Source organism: Trifolium pratense, linkage group LG1 (genome assembly GCF_020283565.1).
Source record: "Trifolium pratense cultivar HEN17-A07 linkage group LG1, ARS_RC_1.1, whole genome shotgun sequence".
Taxonomy (NCBI): Eukaryota; Viridiplantae; Streptophyta; class Magnoliopsida; order Fabales; family Fabaceae; genus Trifolium; species Trifolium pratense.
This window is the reverse complement of record NC_060059.1, coordinates 40,826,588-40,851,362: the sequence shown is the minus strand read 5'-3', so window position 1 is coordinate 40,851,362 and position 24,775 is coordinate 40,826,588. Positions and strand designations below refer to the sequence as shown.

The 24,775-nt window shown below is 32.2% G+C and overlaps 3 protein-coding genes and 1 non-coding gene across 4 annotated transcripts; all 4 read right to left on the bottom strand.

Annotated features, from left to right (window-relative positions):
- Positions 1-296: 296 nt before the first annotated feature.
- LOC123897717 (probable BOI-related E3 ubiquitin-protein ligase 2) lies at positions 297-2,766 on the bottom strand. The gene is made up of 4 exons (XM_045948463.1): positions 2,567-2,766; positions 2,304-2,404; positions 1,655-1,971; positions 297-1,034 (listed from the first exon to the last, which is right to left on the bottom strand). The coding sequence occupies exons 1-4, from the start codon at positions 2,653-2,655 to the stop codon at positions 507-509; spliced, it is 1,035 nt and encodes a 344-aa protein (XP_045804419.1). The 5' UTR covers positions 2,656-2,766; the 3' UTR covers positions 297-506.
- A 2,722-nt stretch (positions 2,767-5,488) lies between these two features.
- Positions 5,489-5,560, bottom strand: TRNAD-GUC. The gene has a single exon. It is a non-coding gene; the product is annotated as a tRNA-Asp (tRNA).
- Positions 5,561-5,583: 23 nt separating this feature from the next.
- On the bottom strand, positions 5,584-7,798 carry LOC123897700 (transcription factor ALC-like). Its single transcript, XM_045948439.1, has 6 exons — positions 7,421-7,798; positions 7,139-7,240; positions 6,992-7,057; positions 6,780-6,845; positions 5,973-6,242; positions 5,584-5,883 (listed from the first exon to the last, which is right to left on the bottom strand). Exons 1-6 carry the CDS (start codon positions 7,625-7,627, stop codon positions 5,803-5,805), a joined length of 792 nt encoding a protein of 263 aa, XP_045804395.1. The 5' UTR covers positions 7,628-7,798; the 3' UTR covers positions 5,584-5,802.
- Positions 7,799-14,525: 6,727 nt separating this feature from the next.
- On the bottom strand, positions 14,526-20,584 carry LOC123897689 (probable E3 ubiquitin-protein ligase RHG1A). Its single transcript, XM_045948428.1, has 6 exons — positions 20,163-20,584; positions 17,361-19,153; positions 17,139-17,189; positions 15,313-15,411; positions 15,060-15,203; positions 14,526-14,954 (listed from the first exon to the last, which is right to left on the bottom strand). Exons 2-6 carry the CDS (start codon positions 19,065-19,067, stop codon positions 14,823-14,825), a joined length of 2,133 nt encoding a protein of 710 aa, XP_045804384.1. The 5' UTR covers positions 19,068-19,153; positions 20,163-20,584; the 3' UTR covers positions 14,526-14,822.
- Positions 20,585-24,775: the final 4,191 nt, after the last annotated feature.

The following is a 24,775-nucleotide window of genomic DNA, read 5'->3' as shown; positions in this document are numbered from 1 at the left end:
TCTAATTAATGCACTAGCATTATAATGAATTATTTGATTGTATTTAATAAGGGTACAAATGGAATTGTGTCAAAGTGTTTCTTATAAAAAGGACCAAATAAAAATTCCAAAGTGTTTCTTATAAAAAGGACCGGAGGGAGTATATTTATGTGTTCATTTCCTTCATTACATCTTTAACAAACATACTCATCTTTATTCCCATATAACCTTCACAATATGAATTTAGACACACATTTAGCATCCATTATCTCCAAAAGCATAAACTTTTGGACCACATATAACAGACACATCATACATGTATCATGTTAATATATATCCTTCCAAAATTTACTAAACTTAATAAGTAATGTTCATTACAGTACAATACAACTTACAAATAGTTACAATGTTGTCATGGTACTTGGAGTTACAATTGTGGAACAAAAACTATGATAAGCAACAACACAAGACACATAACTTTCAACATAAAATTAGAGATTTAGACTGTGTTGAAATAAATTATGCAGTTACATATAGACCTCCATGCCGATGAATTTAGAGGATTGACATAGAGGACAAAAACTAAGCTTACTTTCGCAATCTTTACAGAGGCAAAGATGCTTACAAGGTAATAAAACCATGGTCACTTCATTGACTCTGCAAGCCTTGCATTTCAACATGTCTTGCATGTTGGAATTTTCGTTGGGGAGCAGATGAAAATCAAGCGAACGACCATTACAGCAAGAAGCTGTATCATCTACCTCGCTGTCACCACATCCTTCTTTACTATCTCTAGTTTGAAGGTATGCTTGTTGGAGGTTAAACTTGAGAGCAGCAATCATGTTTTCGTTGTATCTGGCTCGCTGTTGCCATGCGCCTGCTTCTACACTCAACTGCTCCATTTGATCTTCGAGTTCCATATTCCTCTTGTTGATGTTTTCCACCTCGGTTTCTTTCTCACGAAGTTTTTGGAGGACCTTGTCTTCAATGATTGAAACACTCTGAAGTTGGGTTGCCTGAACTTTCTCTAAAATTGTTTGCCGCAATTGTTCACCCTATTAGAGAGAGAAAATTAAGTAAATGTAGCATTTCGTATAAGAGAGAAATATTTCCTTTCTTCATAAATGACAAATTAGGCTCAAATGAGTAGTGTACAAGTAGAATACATATGAAATTCAAAGCAATTACTACAAAGAGAAGCAGATAATTGACCCTGCTATACAGCAATAGTAAAGAGATGATGAAGTTTGATCAGATTTCTGTAATAATTGATTCAGTGATACATACATATGTATTTATGTGATACATTGAAGTACTTTCGAAATCAACAAAAAAATAACAAGAAAAAATGTTACGTAAAATCTTTTCTATATCTTTAAACAATGGCATAAAGCAATGTCAAATATCAAAACCAAGCACAAAAACATTTATACACCAAACACCGCCGTGACATGTGGCTTTAATTTATTTTGAGATCATGCAATGAAACAGTTAACAGATCCACTTACAATCAACAGCACAAGATATATCAAGTGCATGTAAATAATATGGTCCACTTACGGATCACGATGAATGAATAATTAAATGAAAATAAATTGAGCTTAACTGAAAGTTCTCTACCTTGAACAAATAACCAAAAAGATGCTAAAAACTAGAAGTCGAAACCTGAGCTTACCTGCAGTTTGAGAAATCTATCCATCTCTAAATCCTGCTGTTGCAGCTCACGATCAATGTCGTCCCCTATAAGTGACAGCAAAGCCGAGTCTCCGGTTGAAGTCAAGCGGGTATTATCAAGCGACAATCCCAATCCCGTTGAAACAGATCGAGGTTGCAGGAAATCCACAGAAGATATCTGAGAATTATTCTCCAAAAAATCCTGTTCTTTTAGTCTCTTCCTCTCCGGTTCCAAACCAAAATTCCAGTGCAAATCAACACCACCATCACTTCCATCAGCAGGAATTACAGGACCAGGAGCAAAACCAACAACATGAACTAAACCACAGAAACAAAAAACAAAAAAGTCACAACACATAAAAATCTAGGGTTTAACTTACTATGTAAAAATCCCCAAATTAAATCTAAAAAACCCTAAAAAAATTCTAAAGAAAAAACACTGAATTTACTTCAAAGACTTAAACTTTCTAGCAATTGAATCATCCTACAATATAAAAGGACCAATTTTGACTCAAAATTACCAAAAGGGTACCCACCAAGAAACCTGACAAGGGTAATTTTCTTCAAAAAAAATCAATTTTTAGAGCATGAAGCTAAAGAAAAACATAGAAATTGATGAAATTGAATGGAAAAATGAAGAATTGACATACATGGAGGAATGTAAGGTGGATGCTGAGACTGATCTTGCAAATCAGTAGGGTTGTAAAAAGCCATCTGCTGTGACATCTGACCATCAATTGTTCGTAAATTTCTGAAATCAACCAAATTAAAATCAAATTAGTAAGAAAAATGATCAATTACAAAGAGAGATTAAAAAAAAGAAGAAAAAATGATTGGTAAAGTGAAAGGTAGAAAAAAATTGATTTTTTGTTGGGAATTAGAGAAAATAATGAGATGGGTAATTAGTAATAACCTGAAAGATTTGGTTTGTGGCTGAGATTGTTGTTGTTGTTGCTGGTTTTGATAGTGACGTTGTTGAAACTGATCTTGAAGGAAAGCCATGGAGGAAGAAGAAGAAGGAGGAGAGAAGAGAAGTCTCTCGAAAGAATGTGAATGGCGAAGAGGACAATGAACAAGTTTCTTGTCTTGTCTTGTATTAATTTCCACACTTACCCCTCCTTTTATTTATTTTCTTATATTTATATTTATTCACAAAAGTAATGATTATAGTTGTTTTTTTTGTGACAAAAATTAAGATATCATATGGGTTGGACTAGCTTTTGATATTTGGATAATCTAGGCCCAAATATAAAATAATCATGGGATGACTATATGCATCCCCCACCTTTTGGTTGAACTTGGATTCTCCACCCATAGTATAGCGTTGCAGCTATGTTAAAAATTATTGTCACCGTAGCTGCAACACCATTCTATACATCGGTGGAAAATCCAATATGCTTTTAATGGTATTTTTGTATGATTTTTTTTGTCTTAATAATAGTTCAAAAGTATAGTTTTGAAAGCTATCTACTATTCATCCGGTATGTAGAATACGTTGGTTTAAAGTGTGACTAGTTAGTTTTATTTCGACTATGAATCAATTGAAAATATATAATAATTGTGATCATTTGCCTGATGCCTTAAAAAATTTAAATGAATTTGTGATTTCAAGTCTCTTGCTCGTTATTGTTGCCCTTGGTGCTCTCCGAAAACTCTCCGACAAGGAGAAAGGATTCTCTACCATGGAAATTCCTCATGTTCAGGATCCGGACTCCTCCGATGAGTATGAGAAATTCTTGAAATGCGTGATCTTTAAGAGAAGTATATTTTTATGGTGGACTATCATAAATATTTCAAACTATAATTGTTAAATCTCAGTAAAAGTAAATATTGTTGGAAAAATCATATTTACCATTGCTATTGTAAAAGTTATCCTTACAGTTTATAACTTTTTTCTTTACCCAAAAAATCATCTTTACAGTAAATTTGAAAATTGAGATGAGTACTATGGTTGTTGAATTAGTAAATAAAAATACTTTTGTGTACCCAAAAGATTGTTGGGGGCACACTTAATATTTTCTTGAATAATTTGCCTTATCCCTCCACAGACTTCATGCCAAATGGGCTGGTATATGGACACATTTTTCAAATAAAACACTTTTTAAATTAACAAAAAATTGATTTTTTTTTTTTTTAACAAACTTGCAATGCCAAACTAGAGAAGTATATCTTAATATTTTAATTTTATGTAAAAATGTGAGGACTAATTCCACTTGTATGTTTGATTTTAGCTCATTGTAAATAATATACAACATATACCATTTATAGTTCTTTTTGACAATCCCAAAACAATGTGATCTTTTATGAGAAATCTGTAGATGATAAGGATCATCGTTACTCTTCTAGTATGTGTTTTTTAGGTAAATATATTCCTTGTATTTCAACTTAATCCGTTTAGCACGTAATCTATAGTTCAGTCGTCTGACATATGTAGTCCAGCTCCCTAATAGGAAAATATGAGCTCAGTCTATGTTAGGAGCTAGGCTTTTTACGCTCCTCTCACATTCATTCGTTCGAGCTGCTTCGCACCTCCACATCCCAAAGCATGCTTCTTGTACTTATTATTATAAGTATGTAGTAATTAAAACCAGTTTTGTGTTGGTCCTGGTAGTGGCTTGTGTGTTTGGCAGCACATGATCATTTTGCGTTTGGTTCGTAAAATAAATACAGCATACCGCTCAATTTGTCACTTATCATTCTATGTTGAACCAACAAAATTTTGAGCTGAGCAGAGCCATATGAGCTCAAAATTTGTTACTCAATTCATTGTTACATTGAGTCAATACGGTTAGGTCATGACAGTCCATCCATTTTAACAGCTTTAACAAATAAATGCATTAAAATTTAAAGCTTAGTCTAAAGTTACTAGTAGTAGTAGTAGTATTATTTTGAATATTGACTGTATAATGATTCAGAAAAATAAAATAATCCATAGTCATAATGATATCTACAGCTCAATTTTCCGGAATTGTGAAGAAATCTTATTATTATTGGGTGAGGACCACATCTAAAATGACTTAAATGAGGGTAGAGTAGGGGTAGTGATGAATGATAATAATGGAACATGATTAGTGATCTCTACGTAGTTTCAAATGATTCATTGCCTATCCATTACCCTTTTGAGTGGTGCTATTGGTCACATGAGAACTAGACCTTAGTTTTTTCTTGTTTATTTTCTTACTGATCAAAAAAAAAAAAATGATTCATTGCCTTAGCAATAGCATGCATGTCTTCATCTTATGCTTTTAATTTTAAATCTTTTAGTTTATGACACTCCATATGCTCCACGGTAGAGGACTACTCATAGCTTGTTTTTACTAATTTTCTTCCATTTTTATTAAAAAAATTGGAAAAGTTTTCTTTTTTAATTAATTAATTAAAGCGGTACTATCATTTTACAAGTGTTTTTGAGAAAATTATTTGACCTCTACATTTTAAGATTGTAAGGTTAAACTCTTACCATTGAGATAACACCACAAATGTAAATTTTCTTCCATTAATTTGTATTGGTAACAATTGTGCTATGTTTGATTTTACGAAGTTCTCACAAATTTGTCCTAAATTGGCGAGAGTGAGAATTTTTAAGAATATCTTTAATATCGATTTTCAATTTCAAAACAATTATGATTTGTCTATCGTCGTGCTTAAACCTCTTGACAATTTTATTTTTGTTGCCGCTCATTTTCGTGCACACCTTGTGCCGAATGTGAGTTGCTTTTAGTATTGTCTTTTAGCCGTTTCAGGAAAAAAAAAAGTTATTAATTATAGTTAGGAGAGTTCTTCATACACCGGAAGCAAAATAATCAAGCTTTATTATCCGAAGTAAAAAATAAAACGCCATTGCCGGGGATCGAACCCGGGTCACCCGCGTGACAGGCGGGAATACTTACCACTATACTACAACGACTTACTTGTAAATGATTACTTGTTGCAGAATTTTAATTAGCTTCATGTTTATAATAATTGATGAAGTTATAAAATGCTATTACGTTTCAATGCAGTTTTCAATGGCACAAAGATTGTGTCAAACTGTGTTACCTATTTGTACCACAAGCAACCTAATAAAGTATCAAATTTGAGTTCAAGTATATAGATCAATTATCTGAACAAATTACTAAAAAATCCTTGTCTCCTGTGAATTCAAGCTGTTTAAGACACATCTGGAGAAGGAGTTTTTCCAATCCTTGTTGAATCCAAAATCAGTTGTGGCATATTGTTGCAGAAAACATCCTTCACATTGCACAAATAAGAGTTGTTAAATTCAATAAACCAACGAATAAAACATTTTTCATGAAAATTATTTTTGATCAAACATGAACCTTAATAGAGGGTTGAAAACTTGATGAAGCATCAAAATTAGCTATATTTGTCATCGACGGTAAAATAACAGATTGATTTGAGATGCTGCATTGTTCTGGAAAACTAAAACCAGGCCGCGTGAAACATTCATCATTTGCATTGATAGAATTGTGAAATCCAATATTACTCTCATCAAGATTCAACAAATCGGTCTGAGAAAACATTGTAGGCCGCGGTCCTCCTGATAAAGACATTGGATGCAGGCTATATCCATTTCTCACCATTAACATCTGCATAATTAATCACAAGCACTAAAGTGACAATTAGTCCATGAGGAAATGTTGTAAATTGAAACGCAGTATTTAAACACAAGTTGTATCTGGTAGTGCTAGGAACGCTCATGTTAACACTCTATTTCCAATTTCACTCTCTTATTGGGAAAAAATTCATGTGGGTCGTCCCATTTTGAAAATGGATCCCACATAAGGCGGTGGAATGTACATGTTTTCGCCTCAAAAATGAGTGAGTGATAGAAATATAGTGTTAAACTTAGCGTTCCTAGATATGTATTGTTGACACAATTGGCAGAATTCTGTGATCAAATATCGTGTGTTCTTTGTTTGCATTTCTTTCGTATTTTTTTACTATTGAATTGGATTGTTCTTCTAACACATGCCAAATCATCAACATGTTTTAGAATTTCATGGTTCATCTTAAGTGAAAATCTTGATGGGAAAAACAAGTATATTCAAATACACTAGCATCAAAAGGTTTTAAAAAAAAATAATAATAATAATACAACTTGCCATAGGTGAAAGAAAACTCACTTGTACTTGAAGCTGAAGTTGCTTTAAATATTCTATAGCCTCATCTAGCATTGAAGCTTTGTCTGTCTATAAAACACAAACACAACATCAAGAACAATAAGAAAAAAATAATAGTAATTCACAAAAAAACAAAAGAAATCATCTTTTTTGTAAGATAAATTAAAATAATAATGGATAGATAAAAAGGGATAGATTCTTAAAAATACACATACCTTGTTAGAATTTGGAATTAAATTCTGCAAGGCTTTTAATTTCTCATTAATCTTACTCCTCCTTCTCTGTTCAATTCATTAAAATTCAAATCAAATTCAGAAAAAAATCTCAAAAATAAATAAATTGAAGGGTCAAAAAAATGAAACCTTTTCAGACAAATTATGAAACTCTGCAGCTCTACTCCTCTTTGAAGAAGACCGTGGTGGTGGGGTAGCCTTTGATGATGGCAACTCTGAAGCTTCATCATTCTTCAAACCCAAAAAAAAAAAAAAACTTTTTTAAGAAAACCCATCAACTAAATTTCAAAAAGTAACATAGAAATAGCCCCAAAATGTAATTTTGAACAAAAAGTATCATAAGATCTACCAAAAAAAAAAATCTCTGTTTTTGAGTTTTGTTAGTATGATAGAAGATTAGAAGGTACCAACCTGAGTTGAAGAAGAAGTGAAATGAGAAGGAGGGTAAGGGATGGTTGTGGAAGGATTAGGAAAAGGATCAGAGAAATTGAAAGATGAGGAAGAAGAAGAAGGATCCATGAGTTGGTTGAATAGTAAATTTGAGAAATCTTGTGATTCAGGAGGAACCAATGATGGGTGTGTTTGGTGCATAATATCATCAGATGAAGAACCAGCCATTATGAGAGAGAGAGAGAGAGAGAGAGAGAGAGAGAGAGAGAGAGAGATGATGTTCTGTTCTCTGTTTTTTGGTATGCTGTGAGCAGCAAGCAAGCAGGTTAGAAATAGAAAACAGGACAAAGAGGGATGACGTTTGTGTTGTGGAAGCGGGATTAACGTTTTAAATTGGTATTCTTTGTGTCTCTTAAATCTTGCCATTAAAGTTTAAATTTGAATTAGATTAGATAACTTTCCAGCCTCCATTACATTGGTTAAGATCAAATATGTTAATTCAATGGTAACACTTGATGAATTTCATTACCTTAAAATTGAGTTACACTTGGAGCTTTATGATTTGACGACATTTCGAAGATTCAATCTCCTTTTTCATATTGAATTCCGAAAACATTTTATAGCAAAAATTTACGAAGTGTTGATATCTTAAGAATCATTTCCCCAATCATGTTACTTTTGTCACAACTAAGTTCGAAGTTCGATTGCGTTGTTTGAAATAAAACAATCCCTGAGGACGATCATTTTTACTAATTGCGATCATTTGTTCAATTGCAAATTTATCATCAATTTCTTGGCACATGATATGAATATCATATACATATCGTATCTGATATGGCGATACATCGGTCATCGAAAAATATAGGATACGTTATGCTTAAAATACATAAATTGAAATTAGGCATCACTGAGATTAAGGTTGGAAAAAATTCGTTTCAAAAAAAGTTTAGAGAAAATTAACAGCGATTCATTTGGAGATATATATATATATATATATATATATATATATATAGGTAGAGGTGAACAAAAATATTTGACCAAATTCATAATAACTGAGATAAAATATGGTGTCTCAAACAGTCAAACATGGTTAGTTCTAAATGACAAATAACGGGTTAAAACAGTTAAACATGATTGGGTTCAGTTTTGAAAATTTAAGCATGTCATTAAGTGAATCTGACCGAATTTGTAAGTCTTTTTTATCTTTATTTTAGATTTTGAAACATCGTTTTCTTTTGGAAAAAAAATGCAAGTCATTTACACACACAATTCAGATAAACTATATAATTACAAAGTTAAATTATGCATATGTCATCATATAGTTTGTCTGGATGGTGCCCATTGACAAATTAACTTAAATATAAATATTTTATTATTTTGTTTATATATAATAACCTTAACCGATTAACATGTGAACCACCGATACCTGATAAAACTGAAGCTTGAAGCGGTCAGAGATGAGGCAAAATTTTACATTCTCGATTTTTATCGGATGAGCTATTTTGGGCCCAAATCCATCCGATGCTCTTTCCTACATATAATTTTTTTAAATTAATGATGATGTTAGGGGAACTAACTATTACCTTTCTTCAAATAAAATTATTAATTTCTTTTGAGAAATGAAGATGATCCTAACTTCGTTACGTGTAAGAGTTATTTTTTTTAATTCTTTTTCAATTTTAGATACCCTCTCACAAGTTTCTCTATATGCCTTCGAATAGATGATAAGCATTTATATAGTTATTATTGTGTCCAAAAAAATATAATCAAGTTCAAGTGATAGAATTAGGAGATGGAAGGAAGGGATAAAAGTGAAGGAGTTAAACTTAAGGTTCAATAATAACAACATTAAAACATTTTGGTACTTGGTAGGGACATCACATTATATATATAGAGGCTGAAGCTTGAACCCATAATTTTTCGTTTATTTTCTTTAATGACTGAATTTCTAGCCACTAGCCTACTTTATGGGGAAAAAATAATCTACATTTTACTAAGGCTTAACTACACATTTGGTCCCTTACGTTTATTTTAGGTTTCAATTTGGTCCCTTACGTTTAAAAAGTATCAATTTGGTCCCTTACGTTTATTTTAGGTTTCAATTTGGTCCTTTCCGTCAATTTTGTCACTAACACCGTTTGAACAGTACACGTGTCAGTGTGTCCAAGTGCCACGTGTCAGTCCACATGTGCAAAATGACTGCCACATGTGACAAAATTGACGGAAAGGACTAACTTGAAATCTAAAATAAACGTAAGGGACCAAATTGATACTTTTTAAACGTAAGGGACCAAATTAAAACCTAAAATAAACGTAAGGGATCAAATGTGTAGTTAAGCCTTTTACTAATTATCTTCTCTCCATCACAATGATTCACTTAAGAGTTTCACTGTATTCTTATTATACCAAATTAAAATAAGAGATAGATAAGAGAAAACTATTTTTATTTTATAAAATACAAAAATAAAAATAATAGAGTTTATTTTTCTTAGAGACCAACTTTTTTTTTATTTTTTGACACCCTTAGAGACCAACTTGAATCCCAAGTTATTCTCGTTGAACAAATTGAGCTTGCCTTTCATCACCTTTTCCTTCAGCTATGTCTAGATCCAAGCACCATTTATGTTTTTGGTCAAGAAAAAACATTATTTATGTTAACTGTGTTTTTTTCTGACCGTTTTTTGCATTCTTTTCCAAAATAAAATATATTTCTCTATCTGGTTCATCTCTTAAGATGCAATTGTTGATTATTATATATTAAAATGAAATGAAATAAACTGCCGGTTTTTAATTATTATTTATGTGTACAAATGTGTGTATGAGTCTATAATTTATGTTTTGTTTGGATAGTAAGAGAAAGTAAAATGAAAGAAAGTTGAAAGAATGAAAGTGAGTGATTTACTTGTACTATAACTATTGCATATAATTGAAAATAACTTTTTTTTGAAGGAATCATTGAAAATAACTTGATTTCTTGTATACTGATTATTTATTATCTTTATGAAGAAAGGTCTCAATTATTGTGCGAAGAGATAAAATGAAATAATACTCCTATATAATATGAATGCTATTTTATTTTGAAGAAAAAAAAACAAGTGATAACTGATTTATTTATTGCAGTGTCAGAAACAGTTTTGTTTCTTGTTTCTTGACGTGTTTATCAATATTTGGTCCTTCAAATTGTTATGACTCTGTTCGGGGAAAATACTGATAAGTTAGTTGATAGTTTATGGCTGATGATTGATGGTTGATGGCTTCTAGCTGATAAGCTGATTGAAGTGTTTGATAAAATTAGCGGTTTAACCAACTGATAAGTATAAAATGACATAAAATGACATCTTTAATTCATTAAAATTTTTTTTATCAAATTAATACTATTTAAGATACTTAAAATTTAATATTTTAAGTTTATTTTATTTTATTGCGTCAAAAAAAAAGTTTATTTTATTTTTTTGGTACAATATTTTAAGTTTATTAATATCTTTCAAATATTATTATTAAACTAATTTTTATATGCTGAATTTTTTAAAAAAAAATATTTTCATTTCAGTTGATATACTTTATAAAAAAAAATAACAATAAAATATATTCACAATATAGTATAATGGTTAATTATAGTAAGGTACATTGTTTCAACAAAAAATTACATTAAGGTACGTACTTATGAATTGATAAAAAATAATAATAATATGTTTGCCTTCATATTTAAAAATAGATAATAACACAACGTTAAAACATACTATATACATGTGATTTTAAAAGAAACAACGTTAAAACATGTACATTATTTACTTATTTTATTTTAAATTCTAATGATAATAAATTATAAAGGGTAAATGTGGATTTTAGTTAAAATAATAAGGATAAAAGAGAAAGAAAAAATGAAAAGCGAAAAGCTATAAGCTTAGAAGCTACTTGAAATAGCTTCTAAAAAAGAAACTAAAAATCAGTAAAATAAGCTAAAAGCTCTTTCTGAAAAGATTGTTACCAAACATGTCTTTTAGCTTATAAGCCATAAGACAAAAGCTAAAAGCTAGCTTTTTTGGCTTGCCAAACAAACCCTATAAAGAAAAAAAAAAAAGGTTGAGCTTACATACAAGTATGCAACACTTAACCACCGTCAATATGTTTAGAGTGTGCGATCACACATTACTTGTATTTTATGGAGCATTAAGTTGGACCTCACTTATAAAAATGTAGGGTTGTTCGTTGATACTACTCCGACCTCTTTTGTAAGTAGTAAAAATTCTTTTTTGCACACTTATTAAGGAGTACATTTTTTATCTTAATTTTATGTGATATTTCTATTGAAATTCCTAAAATGACCTTACAATATATTAATTATGCATCGAGACTCTACAATCATGTTAAAAAGTAAAACAAATAATAAGGGTACTTTTGGAAGAATAACATTAAATGAAGTTGATTTTGATAACTTTTGCCTATATTTGAGGCCAAAATATTTTGTTGACTTTTGCCTATAAATAAGGTCGGAGGGAGTACATACATACTCAATTTCAGAGATAACCCTAATATATTTTATTATGATATGAAACTTAGTGGCTCAGAAGAAGAAGCTCTTAGACCTCTAGACTGTTGTGGTTGGTGGAATCCATATCCTCGGTATCGAAGATGGGGGAATGTACCTGTAAGCATTTTGACGATCAAATAAGAAAGCGTTGTGAATATGACATTTTCGGCTTAGAAACGTTAGCTTTTCCCTTATCGTTTATGGCCAAGTGCAGGAATATTACATAAGACCTTCAATCCGATAGTTTCATATGAGTTTAGCAATTTTGTTCTCTTATGCCTCTAGAACGTCTGTATAGTATAGTCTGTCTTAACGTTAGATATTGAGGTGATCCGATTCGGTACGAGAATAAACTTTTATCAAGTTGATATCTTATATGAGTCTTGCTAATATGTGTCATAAAGATAATATATGTTAAGAAATTAAAAGTAAAAATATTCTTTTTTTTTTTACAAAAGTAAAAATATTCTCTTAAAATTTGTGTAACTCTTGAAAAGTTTAGTATTTATTTCAATCATTTAGATAACTTTTTTCCATTCTATATTATTTTGAAGAATACATTCACCCTATTGAAAAAACAAAACAAATCGGAAGAGAAATCAGAAAATAATGAAATGGAAAAGGAAAACACAAAAAAAAAAAAGGAAAAAGTCAAAGACGTCACATAGTAATCATCACAGTCTTATCCAACCAAAAACGATCAAATTTATTATAGGGCCAAAATGTGACATTCCCGAGGCCACTTTTGCTACCGTGTTGTGTGGTGTTGCTCTTAATTTTCCCGTAGAAAATAAAACACCTACCTTTGTCTTTCTTTGCTAGACTTCCCTTTTTGGGGGTCAAGTTTTGCTAGAGTTCATAACTACCAATTTTGGTTAGGTAACTTAGGTCTTAGGATATGGGTTATGATCCACAAATAAAGATGACCTATGCTGTAAATGACCTTAATTTGGACTACCAGTAAGTTTTCAAAAAGGCCCATTGCCATTTTATGATTAACTCCACGTATCATATAAATAGATTTTATTTTGCCACTTTACCTACTATTTGCGCGCTCTAAGTAGTGGACGTTATAAAAATCATAACAAGATTTTAAGGATATATTTATAGGATAGGATAAAAACACGTCTTTTTGGGATTGCCGCCACTTTTTTGGAATCCACGATGATTCCTTCTGCTCATATAGTCATATAATGTAGAGGTGTTTAAACCCAAATTGATCAAAATAAAAACTGCGAATTGATTTTAAAAAATTGAAAATCGTACAAAATTGAATATTATCGAAGAATCAAACAAGCCTTGCTCCTAACATATACATCTAACGGTAACGCATCATGGCTACATTGGCTAGCTAAGAAAGAACAAATACCACCAACAAACACCAAAAGATAACAAGCGAAGAAAAGAAAAAAAAAACCAACACCTATCAAAAGTCAGAAAATAATCCAAGAGTTGAGGACCCTCACTGGATGAAGCAAATGAAGACAAACACAACACCAAAGCTAAAACCAAGAGAGGAACTACAAAAAGCCGCAAAGAAGCTTAACTCAATCTTTGTTTGGCGGCTTTCGACATCTCAAAAGGGGAGTGCGCAAGGAAGAGAGCATGACCGAACCGAAGTTGATGGTTAGGGTTGTCAACGTTAGATGAATTGGCAGAGCGGGGAGTCTGTCTTAGAATGATTTGTGGGTTGAGTGAAGAGCAAACTCCCACTAATGGAGGAGAGAAACCTCCGTGAGGGAGGGAGGAGAGCTCCATTTGAAACCCTCGATAGGATTGAGCAGGGCTCAATATTTCATTTGCTAACAACTAATTCTTAGTGCAACCCTTGCTATACACTTCAGACTTATACCCTTAGGCCCATTTTCCAACAACTAATTCTCTCGACGCAGCCCTTACAATACACTACGGTCTTATATCCTTAGGCCCATTTTCATTTCCAAGCCAGTTTAGAAAAATTTCTTTAGGCTCCTTGATATGCTCTAAAACCCCTCAACATGCTTCGAAAAATGGAGGGGCCTTAGAGCTTAGAGCTTATTGAGGAACCTAAAGAGAATATTTTCTTTCTCTAAACATTGCACAACATGTCCTATAAGCTTCATGTCATTAAGCTGATGGGAGAGACTTGTTGCACCCTTAAATGACTTTAGACATGCAAATCCCAAAAAAGGGCTTGGTGAAGCAGCTATGGAGACCATTAGATAGAGAGATAACTTATCTCACTAAATCGATAAATCTAACGATCTTCCATAGCCGCTGTAGGAGACCTAAACTAAAAAAAGGGGCACACATTTTATACAGCCTAGAAATACCATTATTAAACAAAGGGGGGGGGGTGTGAAAAGTAGCCCCTAAACCACTCTTTTTTTTTGTTAAGTAGCCTAATGACTAAAAATTTCATTCTTAAGTTGGATAAGTAGGGTGTACGGAGTTCGAACCCCGACCCTTGCATATATAATACAATGTCCCTCCCTACTAACTGAACTAAGCTCACAGAGACCCGCCAAAACCACTTTAATCACAAGGTTATATCACATATATCAATCATATCATGAATGAATCCAATAGGAAAGTATAATAAGCAATGTAAAAAAATTTCCCAAATGTAAAACAATCTTTATCAACTAGAGTTAAGAAAATATTCCTTCATCCAACACCAATCATCTCATGTTCCACTTTAACCGGGAGATCATTGGTTTTCCCAAATAAACAAAAAATGATAATAATGAAATTTTGGCTAAATCTTAATGGCCATTAAATAAGTAACAAAGGCACCAGAAATTCAACTTCAATTAAGCAGAATTTTCCTGACTAATTGTGCCAGTTTTCTTGACCTCTATGTTTTATCTTATCTTTATAATAAGATAGAATAGAATATTTGAGACACAAGTCTCATGTTGCCAAGCCTGTTGTCTTACAAATGGGACACAGATTCTTATGCATTAGCCACTGTTTAATACAGTCGGTATGGTAATCGTGCCCGCAATCCAACGATCCGATATCATCTTCATCTTTATACTCCTCCTGTGCATGCATCACATGATTCAAGTGGTAAGAACAACAAGACCCATGTGCACATCACATGCATGCAAATGACAGAAAGAAAAAAAAAGTAAAATCATGTTTTACCTGACAAACAGAGCAGGGTTCTGCATCATTCTGAGAACCTGATTCATGAACTGAGTATTTCTTCAGTTTCAAATGTTTCATAATGGTCTCCTCATTCAATCCTGTACTCACGTTTCCGATGCGTTCTTCCAGAGCCAATAATTCCTATTAGATTCACAAGTGTTGCAAGATAAGGAACTTTCATACAGTGAAGTATGGCAAAACTTAAAGTATAAGCAAGGCATGCATTGAAATGTGCAAAACTAGTTTTTACCTCATAAGACATGTTATCAACATCAAGCCGCATATCCCTGTGTCGATCGTGCATATCAGCAATCCCAGAAAACATTGAATGGTCGAGAATCATAACATCCTATCACAAAATCAAAACACAGCTCTTAAAACAAGATTTTAGTATAAATATAATAAGTCAAATACTCAGAGCAACCTAAATGAGATGATAAAAACAACAAATTCATGTTTTTATTGTGTTTTCAACCACGGAACAAGCTAATCGAGAGCAGCAGCACGCTATGACCCCCAACACCCAGAAACTTAAAATCCCAACAAACCTTCAATTAAATTGACAAGAATAACAAGCATATCAACAGCATTTAAAACTACACAATAGCAAACTGATAAATGGGGTTCAGATAAGCAGAAATAAAATCCAAAGATTATCTGTAAGAGATCTTAAATTCATCCTAACATTAGTTTTACATCCAAAAATTTCTTGAATTCCAGGCAGCATGCTTACACAAGTGCATTGAAAAAATACAAAGATGAATGATATCCACATAAAATTACAATGTTCAATGAGATAAGGATCTCAAAAGACTAACAAATTTCTAGTATTTTTCAAGAGTATATTTGGAACATAAAAATTTATGAAGAAAATGTTTGTTTTACTTTTAAAAGTATAGGGAACTTGGGCAAAATCATAAATAGTTATGAACACTGTCATAGTTAGGCTCAGAAATCAAATGGAAACAAGTTGGAGCTTAATTTTGCTAGAGACTAGAGATTCCATCACACAAATTCATACAGAAAAGTCATATTATAAACAATTTCTATCCGGATTATTTCCTCTAACGTGGGACTCTAAACACACCTAGACTGGACAGCTGGAGCATGACTCGAGTGACTCAATAGCTGGTAGCCCAACAAAAGTTGGACAGGCTCTGATACCATCTTAAATTTGTGTCAGTCCTAACTCAACCCTACAAAACCGACTTGTAAGGTGAGGGAAGCTTCACACTTATATAAACACATTTTAAGATCATATCTCATCCAATGCGAGACTCCCAACAATAGTCTTAGTTAACAAAATTTGGATAGGCTCTGATACCATCTTAAATTTGTGTTGGGCCTAACTGAACCGTACAAAACCGGCTTGTAAGGTGAGGGAAGCTTCACACTTATATAAATAGATTTTAAGGTCATATCTCATCTCATCCAATGCAAGACTCCCAACAATAGTCTTAGTTAACTTTTGATCAACAGGTTAGACGAGAACAGACCAGAGCTTCTATGGAAGATAACATGAACAGTTCAGTCTAAAAGGGAAGAGCCAACGAGGAAAAAATTGACTTGTAAGGTGACGAGTACCTCAGCTCCGTAAGACTGTAAGCTTTATTTAGGCATTGTCTCTAGTCAATATAGGAGTGACCAAATCTAGTGGTCCACTAAATGATGGCTAACTAATGGCTCTAGGATAGACTTTGTTATAATCTCAAAATTTGAGTCAGACACCTAACTCAACCCTAAAAAACCAACTTGTAAGGTGATCATTGCCTAGGTTTTATAAGCTCTATTGGTAATTATCTCTAAAAATGTGAGACTTGGGTTTTCCCATAAGATTCTTATTAATCAATCATTCATCATTTCTGACTGTTTCAGAATTACAAGTCCCAAGACAATTTGACACTTACAGCTAAACATGTCAAGTAAACATATCATTTGCTTCATAACTGAACTAGAATGGAACCAGTTCTAAGACAATATGACATTGTGGATAAATCAAAAAGAAAAATGCCTATAAAGCTTTACTCGACATCAGTGCATTGTCAACATACACCGTTAATTTCAAATAAAACTAACCTCAAACCGCAAGTTCCCACCCCTACGCATCATGCCCAACACGTTACGGAGCTGCACAAAATATAAAGAACGTCAACTCCAAGAGAACAGTTATTTATAAAACACAACAATAATGCAAATTCACATATTTGAAAGAATAAAAGATAGAGAAACAATCTTTTTTGCAAAATTTACATCTACGACAATATTGAAATGAAAGAGAAGAGAGAATTGAATACAGACCTCAGATACAAGTCTACTACTTCCTTCACCACCAGCAGCCAAAGATCGTAAGGTATAGGGAACTCCAAATTCACTCTCAGCTGACCTCTCCAACCATGGAGATGATCCAGGGTTCGTCCCGGATGGCGGTCCTCTTGATTCTGACGAAGCAGAAGGAGCGCGCAAGGAAGAATAGTTGGTGCTTGAACTTCCACCTTCAGAACCAGGAGAAAACAAGGACCGACGAACATATTCAGATAACCTGCGAGGATACTGCTGTGGATTAGGACGAGATACCCACGCCGAGACAGATGATGGATTCAATGCAGGAGGATTTGGAGCAGTCCGTGATGACGAAGCAACATTTCCTGGAATACTTAAATTTGCACTACTCGAAGGTCTTGTTGGATTTCGAGCTGCGTTTCGTACATTTGCAGGTACAAAAAGCGGGTGATCTAAAATGTTTCTAGCCATAGTTCTTGAGCTTGCTCCTTCATGTGGTTGATTATCCCTATCTAGGCCTAAAACTGAATTTGACGAATGGTTGTTTGTTGAGCTAGAACCACCGCTCCACCTAACTGATTGCGCGCTCCTTGGTAAAGAAGGAACATGAACAAGAAGTGGCTGGCTTTGAGGAAGCATGAGATCTACCGGTTGTACTGACCTCAAGTCCACAGGATTATCGATAGGGTTGAACCTTTGCAATATTGGAGAAGATGTAGGAACACTGGAATTCCTGATCACACTCCCGTTTGAGAATGTGGGTTGAGGCAGAGAAATTTGTTGGCTTGAAGGATTTAGCCTCAAACGAAAATTTCTGTGGAAGCTTTCTGAGTTTCCTGCAACGGTTGATTCAGGTATGGTTTCAGAAGATCCTCCCCCGATAGCAAGGCCAAGTCTTGCAGTAACCTGTTCTGCCGGTGCTGATCTGTTAAAACTGCCCCCTTCATAATCCTGAGTAGGAAGAGTATTCCAAGCACTTCCATCTGTATGCTGACTATAGCTAGAACTTCCACCGTTAGAAGATTGTCCAACATTTCCTTCGACTGCCTTTCTTTTACAAGACACACGGCGGGTGTCTAGAGAACAACCTGGCCTACCATCAGTATCCCCAACAAAAATGCTATTACTTGCAGAAGGAAGCAAAAAAGAGCCAGAACTAATCGGAGGTGGAAGATGCTCATTCAGCGGACCACTAGATTTGGTCACGTTAGGATGATCAACTTCCACATGATAGCTATTATTATCACCAACATTATCCGCTAAAGCAGCATTTAAATTGAGACTTTGCGGCACCAAATGAGAATTGGAGCTGCACATATACATAGGACCTGTATTGACATTATCCAATGAAAATGCATTAGTTGATTCGAAGTGCCTTTCTTCTAGTCTTGGACCAGTAAAAGCATTGCCATTTATCGGAGGTGATAACCCTAACTCCCGTTTCAGCTCATTGTTGTTAGCTTCATTCTGTGTATTACTGGAACTTGGTTCGCCTAAGCTCCATCCACTCAAGTTCTGCCATTCATGGTTTACAGAATTCCCATGAGATTGGTTCATATCACTGGGAGGAAGTATAAATTCAGGTATCCGATTTTCGGCTGGAGTGCGCATATTATTCCAAAAAATGTGCTGATGCTGATCAACTGCAGCAGTACTTGATGAAGATCCACAATCGAACTCAAAGGTTTCAGAGGAGGAACCAATTGCGCCTCTCTGCCCTTGCATTGAGAAATGTATATGTTTCCCAACTCAATACAGTTAAATATTTGAAACAATTTCCTCAATACAACAATGCACAAAGTTTAGCTGATCTGTCCAACAAAAAACACAAAATTGATCAGTAAACATTAAAAGTGGACACGACTTGAAGAATTCACTATCACTAAAATGCTGTATGTCACATCAAATAATGATCATCAGAGAAACCAAGTTCATAATAATCATTTCAAGATGAGTTATGAAGGCAACATTCAACAATCAGAAGCATCTGTGATAACATACAACACATTTTTCAATCTCAAAACACAATTGGTAGCTTGTGTTGTCAGCACAAATTCTAACGAAAGTTGAAACAACAATGAGAAAACCAAAGCAACCTATAGGCAGAGTGATCAACAAAAACAATCAACTATCAAGAACAAAGTAACTTGTGTTATCAGCACAAATTCTACTTCAACATTGTGAAACAATATAACAAAATAAACATACAGCAACATAATAAAATCATAGCCATCAAAATAATCAATGTAGCTAAGTTTCATCATAAGCACAAAATTCATGATAATTAACATGAAAGCATTTCCAAACATCACAATTACCATTACCAGTCAAACCTATAGAATTCTGCAGTACAAAAACCCACTAACACAGCATTGCCAAGCCAATTCAATATCATCAAAAATAATTTGCATATCAACCAGAAAAATAAAAAAAATACCCACAAAGAATAAAACATAAAGTCAACTCCTTTTTACAGTAATCTACAAAACAAAGAGAAAAAAACCAAGATTTTTGCCAAAATCAGAAAAACTATAGCAACACCGAATTGGGTATAAACCAACCTGGATTAAACAATTCTAGACCCAACAATAAAAAACTATACTTTATCAATCATCAGGTTAAAATAATTGTAAAAACAATAAAATCCCTAAAATTTGTTTGGGAAAATTAAGAAAAAAAAGCTGAATGTTCATCAAACAAAACCGAAAATTAAAATTTGAAAACCCAGAAAAATTCAAACTTTAATAGTTTTTGAATCTAAGCAAACCAAAGAGTGATCAGAATGAAAAGAAAAACGAAGAAAAAGTGAAAGAAACTTACCAGATGAAAATGAAACAAGGCAGATCTATGAGAAAAACATGCGATGAGTAACTGAAAAAACAAGGAAAGAACCCAAACCCATGTTGGTTTTGAGGATGTTTTTGTTTTATGTTGTGTCTGTTTTACAGAAAATTAACAAAAAGAGAGGGATAGTGAAAAAATGGAAAAGAGAAAAAGAAGAGAGGGTGTTGTTGCTGTTGGTGAAGGAAGAAAAGAATGAAATGATATATCTGAGAAAAAATGAGATAGAAATAAAAATGAAAAATGTGAGGAGAGATTAAAGAGAGGGTAGTAATCTTCAATTTACAAAAACAACCCAATTGAGAAGAGAGAGAGTGTGTTTTTGTGTGCAAAAGTCATAGCTTTGGAGGAGGTGGAGACACAACACAACAAACATAAGCTGCTTTCCTTCAAACAAAGATATCAAATTATGAAAATCATATCATATATTTTTACCATTGCATTATTACACACTAAAATTAAAAATAATAATATAATAAATTATTATCGAAATTGTGTCACGCGAAAAGAGTTAGACTCTTACGATGATAATAATAATAATATAATATAATTTAATAAATTATCATCGAAATTGCGCCGGGCGAAAAGAGGTAGAGTCTAACGATATAATCAACTTACCGTATTTAGTTTTTGAATTGAAAGCGCGAAAAGAGTTAGTCTCTTACGACATACGCAAGTTTCCATATTTAGTTTTTGAATCGAAATTGTGCCGGGCGAAAAGAGTTAGAGTCTTATGATATAATCAACTTACCATATTTAGTATTTGAATCGGAATTTTGTTGTGCGAAAAGAGTCGGTTTCTTACGATATACTCAACTTTCCATATTTAGTTTTTTAATCAAAATTGTGTCGCGCTGAAAGAGTTAGACTCTTACGATATGATCGATCATTCACATTTAGTATTTGAATGGAAATTGTGTCACGTGAAAAGAGTTATAGACTCTTACGATATGATTGATCATTCACATTTAGTGTTTGAATCGAAATTGTGTCACGTGAAAAGAATTAGACTCTTACGATATGATCGACTATCCATGTTTAGTGCTTGGCCTTCTATGCAGATAATGTTTACAAAATAAAAATATATAATGAATTTATTTTTGATTTAGGCGGTGTAAAATGTTTTTCCATGTCAATAAATGATGATCAAATATATGTTACTTTTAATATAGTTATATGATTGAATATGTGATTGACGATAAATGGTTACGATTGAGCTTCGGATTATTAGGACTCCATCTCATAAAGATTGGAAGATTAAAAAAAATGAAATATTTTTTACAATATGACATTTATAAATGATTATAATATTACTTTTTTACATTGAACATGTATATAAATTAAGTTATAATATTATTTCTTTATCTGAAAAAAAAGGTAAAATTATAATACTTCTTTTAGATTCATATATATAAGCAATTTTTTTAAGGATATAGTTTCCTTTTAAAAAAAGAGAGTATATTGTTTAGTTATTATTTTTATGTAATAAAGAAAAGAAATATATTTACTAAGTTACTCTTTTTTTTTTTTGACAAATTTACTAAGTTACTCTTGATTATATGTACTATGAGTATAATTCGGTTAGTAAAAAAATTGTATATAATGGTTTACAAAAAAAAAAAAATTGTATATAATATGTTGAGACTAGAGTTAAAATTTTAGTACATCCACTTATCTATTTGACGAAAAAATTACTCTTTAATTATAACATTTATCTCTCACAACATTAAAAAAATAATTCAAGCATTTTTTTTTTTATAATTTAGTCCAGGTTAGTTGAATATATGGTATCTTATTATTGGTATTAAAATCAAGATATTATTAGCAATGTTAATTGGTAAATACTGAATTACATTGTAGTAATTGGTATAATGTGAATACAGAGGCTGAGGCTGAAAGGGTGCCTGCTGTGCTGCCCTTGTTTGGCAGCTTACCGAAGGTAATGTTTGTATTTTATGGGTCCTTGTTTTATGAAATTATTAAATTAAAATTAAATCAAATTAAAAATGCATCTTCCTCTGTTGTGTTGTGTGTCTCTCTAAACAAACAAAAGTAACCTAATGCTAATAAATGACCACTGTTTGCCAACACAGTCCCCACTTCCCCAAACAAAATTTGAATATAACTGATGTATTATTCTAGTTAAAAAAAATTGGCCTAGTATATTGTAAAAAAAGAAAGAAAGATGGTCTAGCATTATTCAAGGCAATTTTCATGGTAGCATTCAGTGTTTATATATATATATTTTTTGACCAAATTTTCTTAAAAAAATATAATTATTTTTTTGCTAGTTCGAGATGACGCGGTTGACAAATAAATGAGATTTTATTTGGTCAAAATTGTTTAAAAAATAAATACCGTTTTAATATTTTATATTAGACGGATTAACGAGATTTTAAATATTTGGTCAAAATCGTTCAGAAAAAATTAATGCTCGAATATTTCATATTAGGTCAGTGTTGATAAGTATATACGACTTTTGTAAAATACTTTGACCATTTTTTTACCAATATGTGATGACACCGTTGAAAAGTAAACGAGATTTAAAATATTTGGTCAAAAAAATTAAATGCTCGAATATTTTATATTAGACCTGATAATTGAATATACGACTTTTGTAAAATACCAATATCTTTAATGAGTCTTAATATCTTAAAATATAATTTTTATCTCTCAGTCAAAAAAGTTTATGAACTTACTAAAAAATTATAATTGAATAATTTTTTTTGAATCAATTATAATAATTTTTTATAATAACTATAATAATTTTTTGTGTGAAGATATTGAACTCAATCATATTATTTTAAATAAAATAACTTGTATGATTATTATTTGTTGACTAAACTTACGATTATTATACAATGTCACAACTCACAAGTTATTTTACAATGCTTCCTCTAAAATTTCATAAAAAAGAAAAAAGAAAAGAGTTTCCTCTAAAAAAATATAATTATACAATGTCACAAGTTATATATAGTACATTGTATCCTAAAAAAAGTTACTTATATTATACAATGTCACAAGTAACATTTTTTTGTAAAAAAGAAAAAGGTTGTATTGTAAAAAAGAAAAATAAAAAAGACTCAAAGTTATATATATTTATGAAAAAGTAACGTAAAACTCTCACGGCATAACAAACAAGAACCATCCCCACTTCTCTAATACTATTTGTGTTTCCATTGCCTTCACGCCAAGCACCCACTTCACCCATTCTCTTTTATACCATCCACTTCATATTTATATATTCACGTGCCACTCTCTTTTTCTTTTATAATATTCATGATAATAATAAAATAAAAAATAATTTAATTGATTTGTAAAAACAAAAAAAACAAAAAAATCAAGTTAATATAGTGCACGTGGCATTAGCTATTATATAATGATGATAATAAAATCTAGGGTCCACGACCATATGACATGCAATGCTACCTCTTTCTCAATATGATATGTCCAAAATCTTGGTGCTAGACTTGTGAAATTTGACTAACTATTTAAGGACTTTTTCTTTTGTTGTTGTCTTTGTCTCACATATGATAATGATATATCCCCCCATTTTGGCAGGGTGAAGAAATTATGTGGTATAAATAGTAAATAAGTAAATAAAAATACCTAATATGAAACATCCTAGGGTCCCCAGATTTTATGACCGTACATTTTTAGGTGAAATTTAGCGTAAGCGTTAATGTATACCTGCAGCCTTACTGGTGTGGATTGTGAGTGATGATGCATGCACGATTTTGCTTTTGGGTTTGAGATTACAACAAATTTTTTTTTTTTGTCAAATTACTATTTTAGTCTTGAAAATGTAACTCCTTGTATTATTTATTTTTAAATGTATCAAAATTAAGAAGAAATCAACAAATTTAGATTTTATTTATAAGTCTACCTCAGCTGCCATGTCAAAATTGTTAGGTCGGACGTTATGATCGAAGTTTAAATTATAATTTCTCAACCGTGTGTACGAGTTTATAATGGATTTTTTACCATTTCGTCTAATTTTTTTTTTGAGTTACCATGATATTGGTACGAAGTTCCCACCACCATTAGCGATAATTAATTTCCGTCAAGGAACCTGTGGATCACCCAATGTATGTCCTCCCCTCCTAACCGAATTTTTTCCACACACATAGTCAGTAATCGAACCCCTAACAAAATACTTAAAAAGGACTAAAACTCTTTATCACTTGGACCAATTCATTGTTACGTTTGTTACAATTTAATCTACCTACCAAGTAAAAAAATAAACAACTATAGATATATTTATAATTTCTATACATATAATTAATAATAACTAGTATAGTGGTAATATCTCATACATTTAAAGACCAAAATAGCTCTCAAGTTATCTATCAATTTTACTTTGCTTTAAAGAGGCGTGAGTGAAGACATCAACCTTAAAGTCATTTTTTAAATAAGATGGACCTTAAATCCCCCGGTACCACCTTTGCAAGGGCAGTTCCACCACCCCACACTATCTTTAAATTAATTTGATATTTTCGTTTTTTCCTTTATTTTTTTGGTTGTTATATAAAATATGAGTTGTGTTTTCTTTTTCTTCTCTTCACCGGTGAGAGGAACATTGATGGAGATAA

What these genes read in the sequence shown, in the direction of transcription:
- LOC123897717 (XM_045948463.1), bottom strand. Translation starts at nt 2,655, where the DNA reads ATGGCTTTCCTTCAAGATCAGTTTCAACAACGTCACTATCAAAACCAG. An exon ending in CCACAAACCAAATCTTTCAG is followed by an intron (nt 2,405 to 2,566) that starts GTTATTACTAAT and finishes GGTTGATTTCAG; the next exon opens with AAATTTACGAACAATTGATG. An exon ending in TCCACCTTACATTCCTCCAT is followed by an intron (nt 1,972 to 2,303) that starts GTATGTCAATTC and finishes TCTGTGGTTTAG; the next exon opens with TTCATGTTGTTGGTTTTGCT.
- LOC123897700 (XM_045948439.1), bottom strand. Translation starts at nt 7,627, where the DNA reads ATGGCTGGTTCTTCATCTGATGATATTATGCACCAAACACACCCATCA. An exon ending in TCACTTCTTCTTCAACTCAG is followed by an intron (nt 7,241 to 7,420) that starts GTTGGTACCTTC and finishes TTGGGTTTGAAG; the next exon opens with AATGATGAAGCTTCAGAGTT. An exon ending in AACTTCAGCTTCAAGTACAA is followed by an intron (nt 6,243 to 6,779) that starts GTGAGTTTTCTT and finishes TTAATTATGCAG; the next exon opens with ATGTTAATGGTGAGAAATGG.
- LOC123897689 (XM_045948428.1), bottom strand. Translation starts at nt 19,067, where the DNA reads ATGCAAGGGCAGAGAGGCGCAATTGGTTCCTCCTCTGAAACCTTTGAG. An exon ending in GTGGGAACTTGCGGTTTGAG is followed by an intron (nt 15,412 to 17,138) that starts GTTAGTTTTATT and finishes ATTTTGTGATAG; the next exon opens with GATGTTATGATTCTCGACCA. An exon ending in TTGATAACATGTCTTATGAG is followed by an intron (nt 15,204 to 15,312) that starts GTAAAAACTAGT and finishes TGAATCTAATAG; the next exon opens with GAATTATTGGCTCTGGAAGA.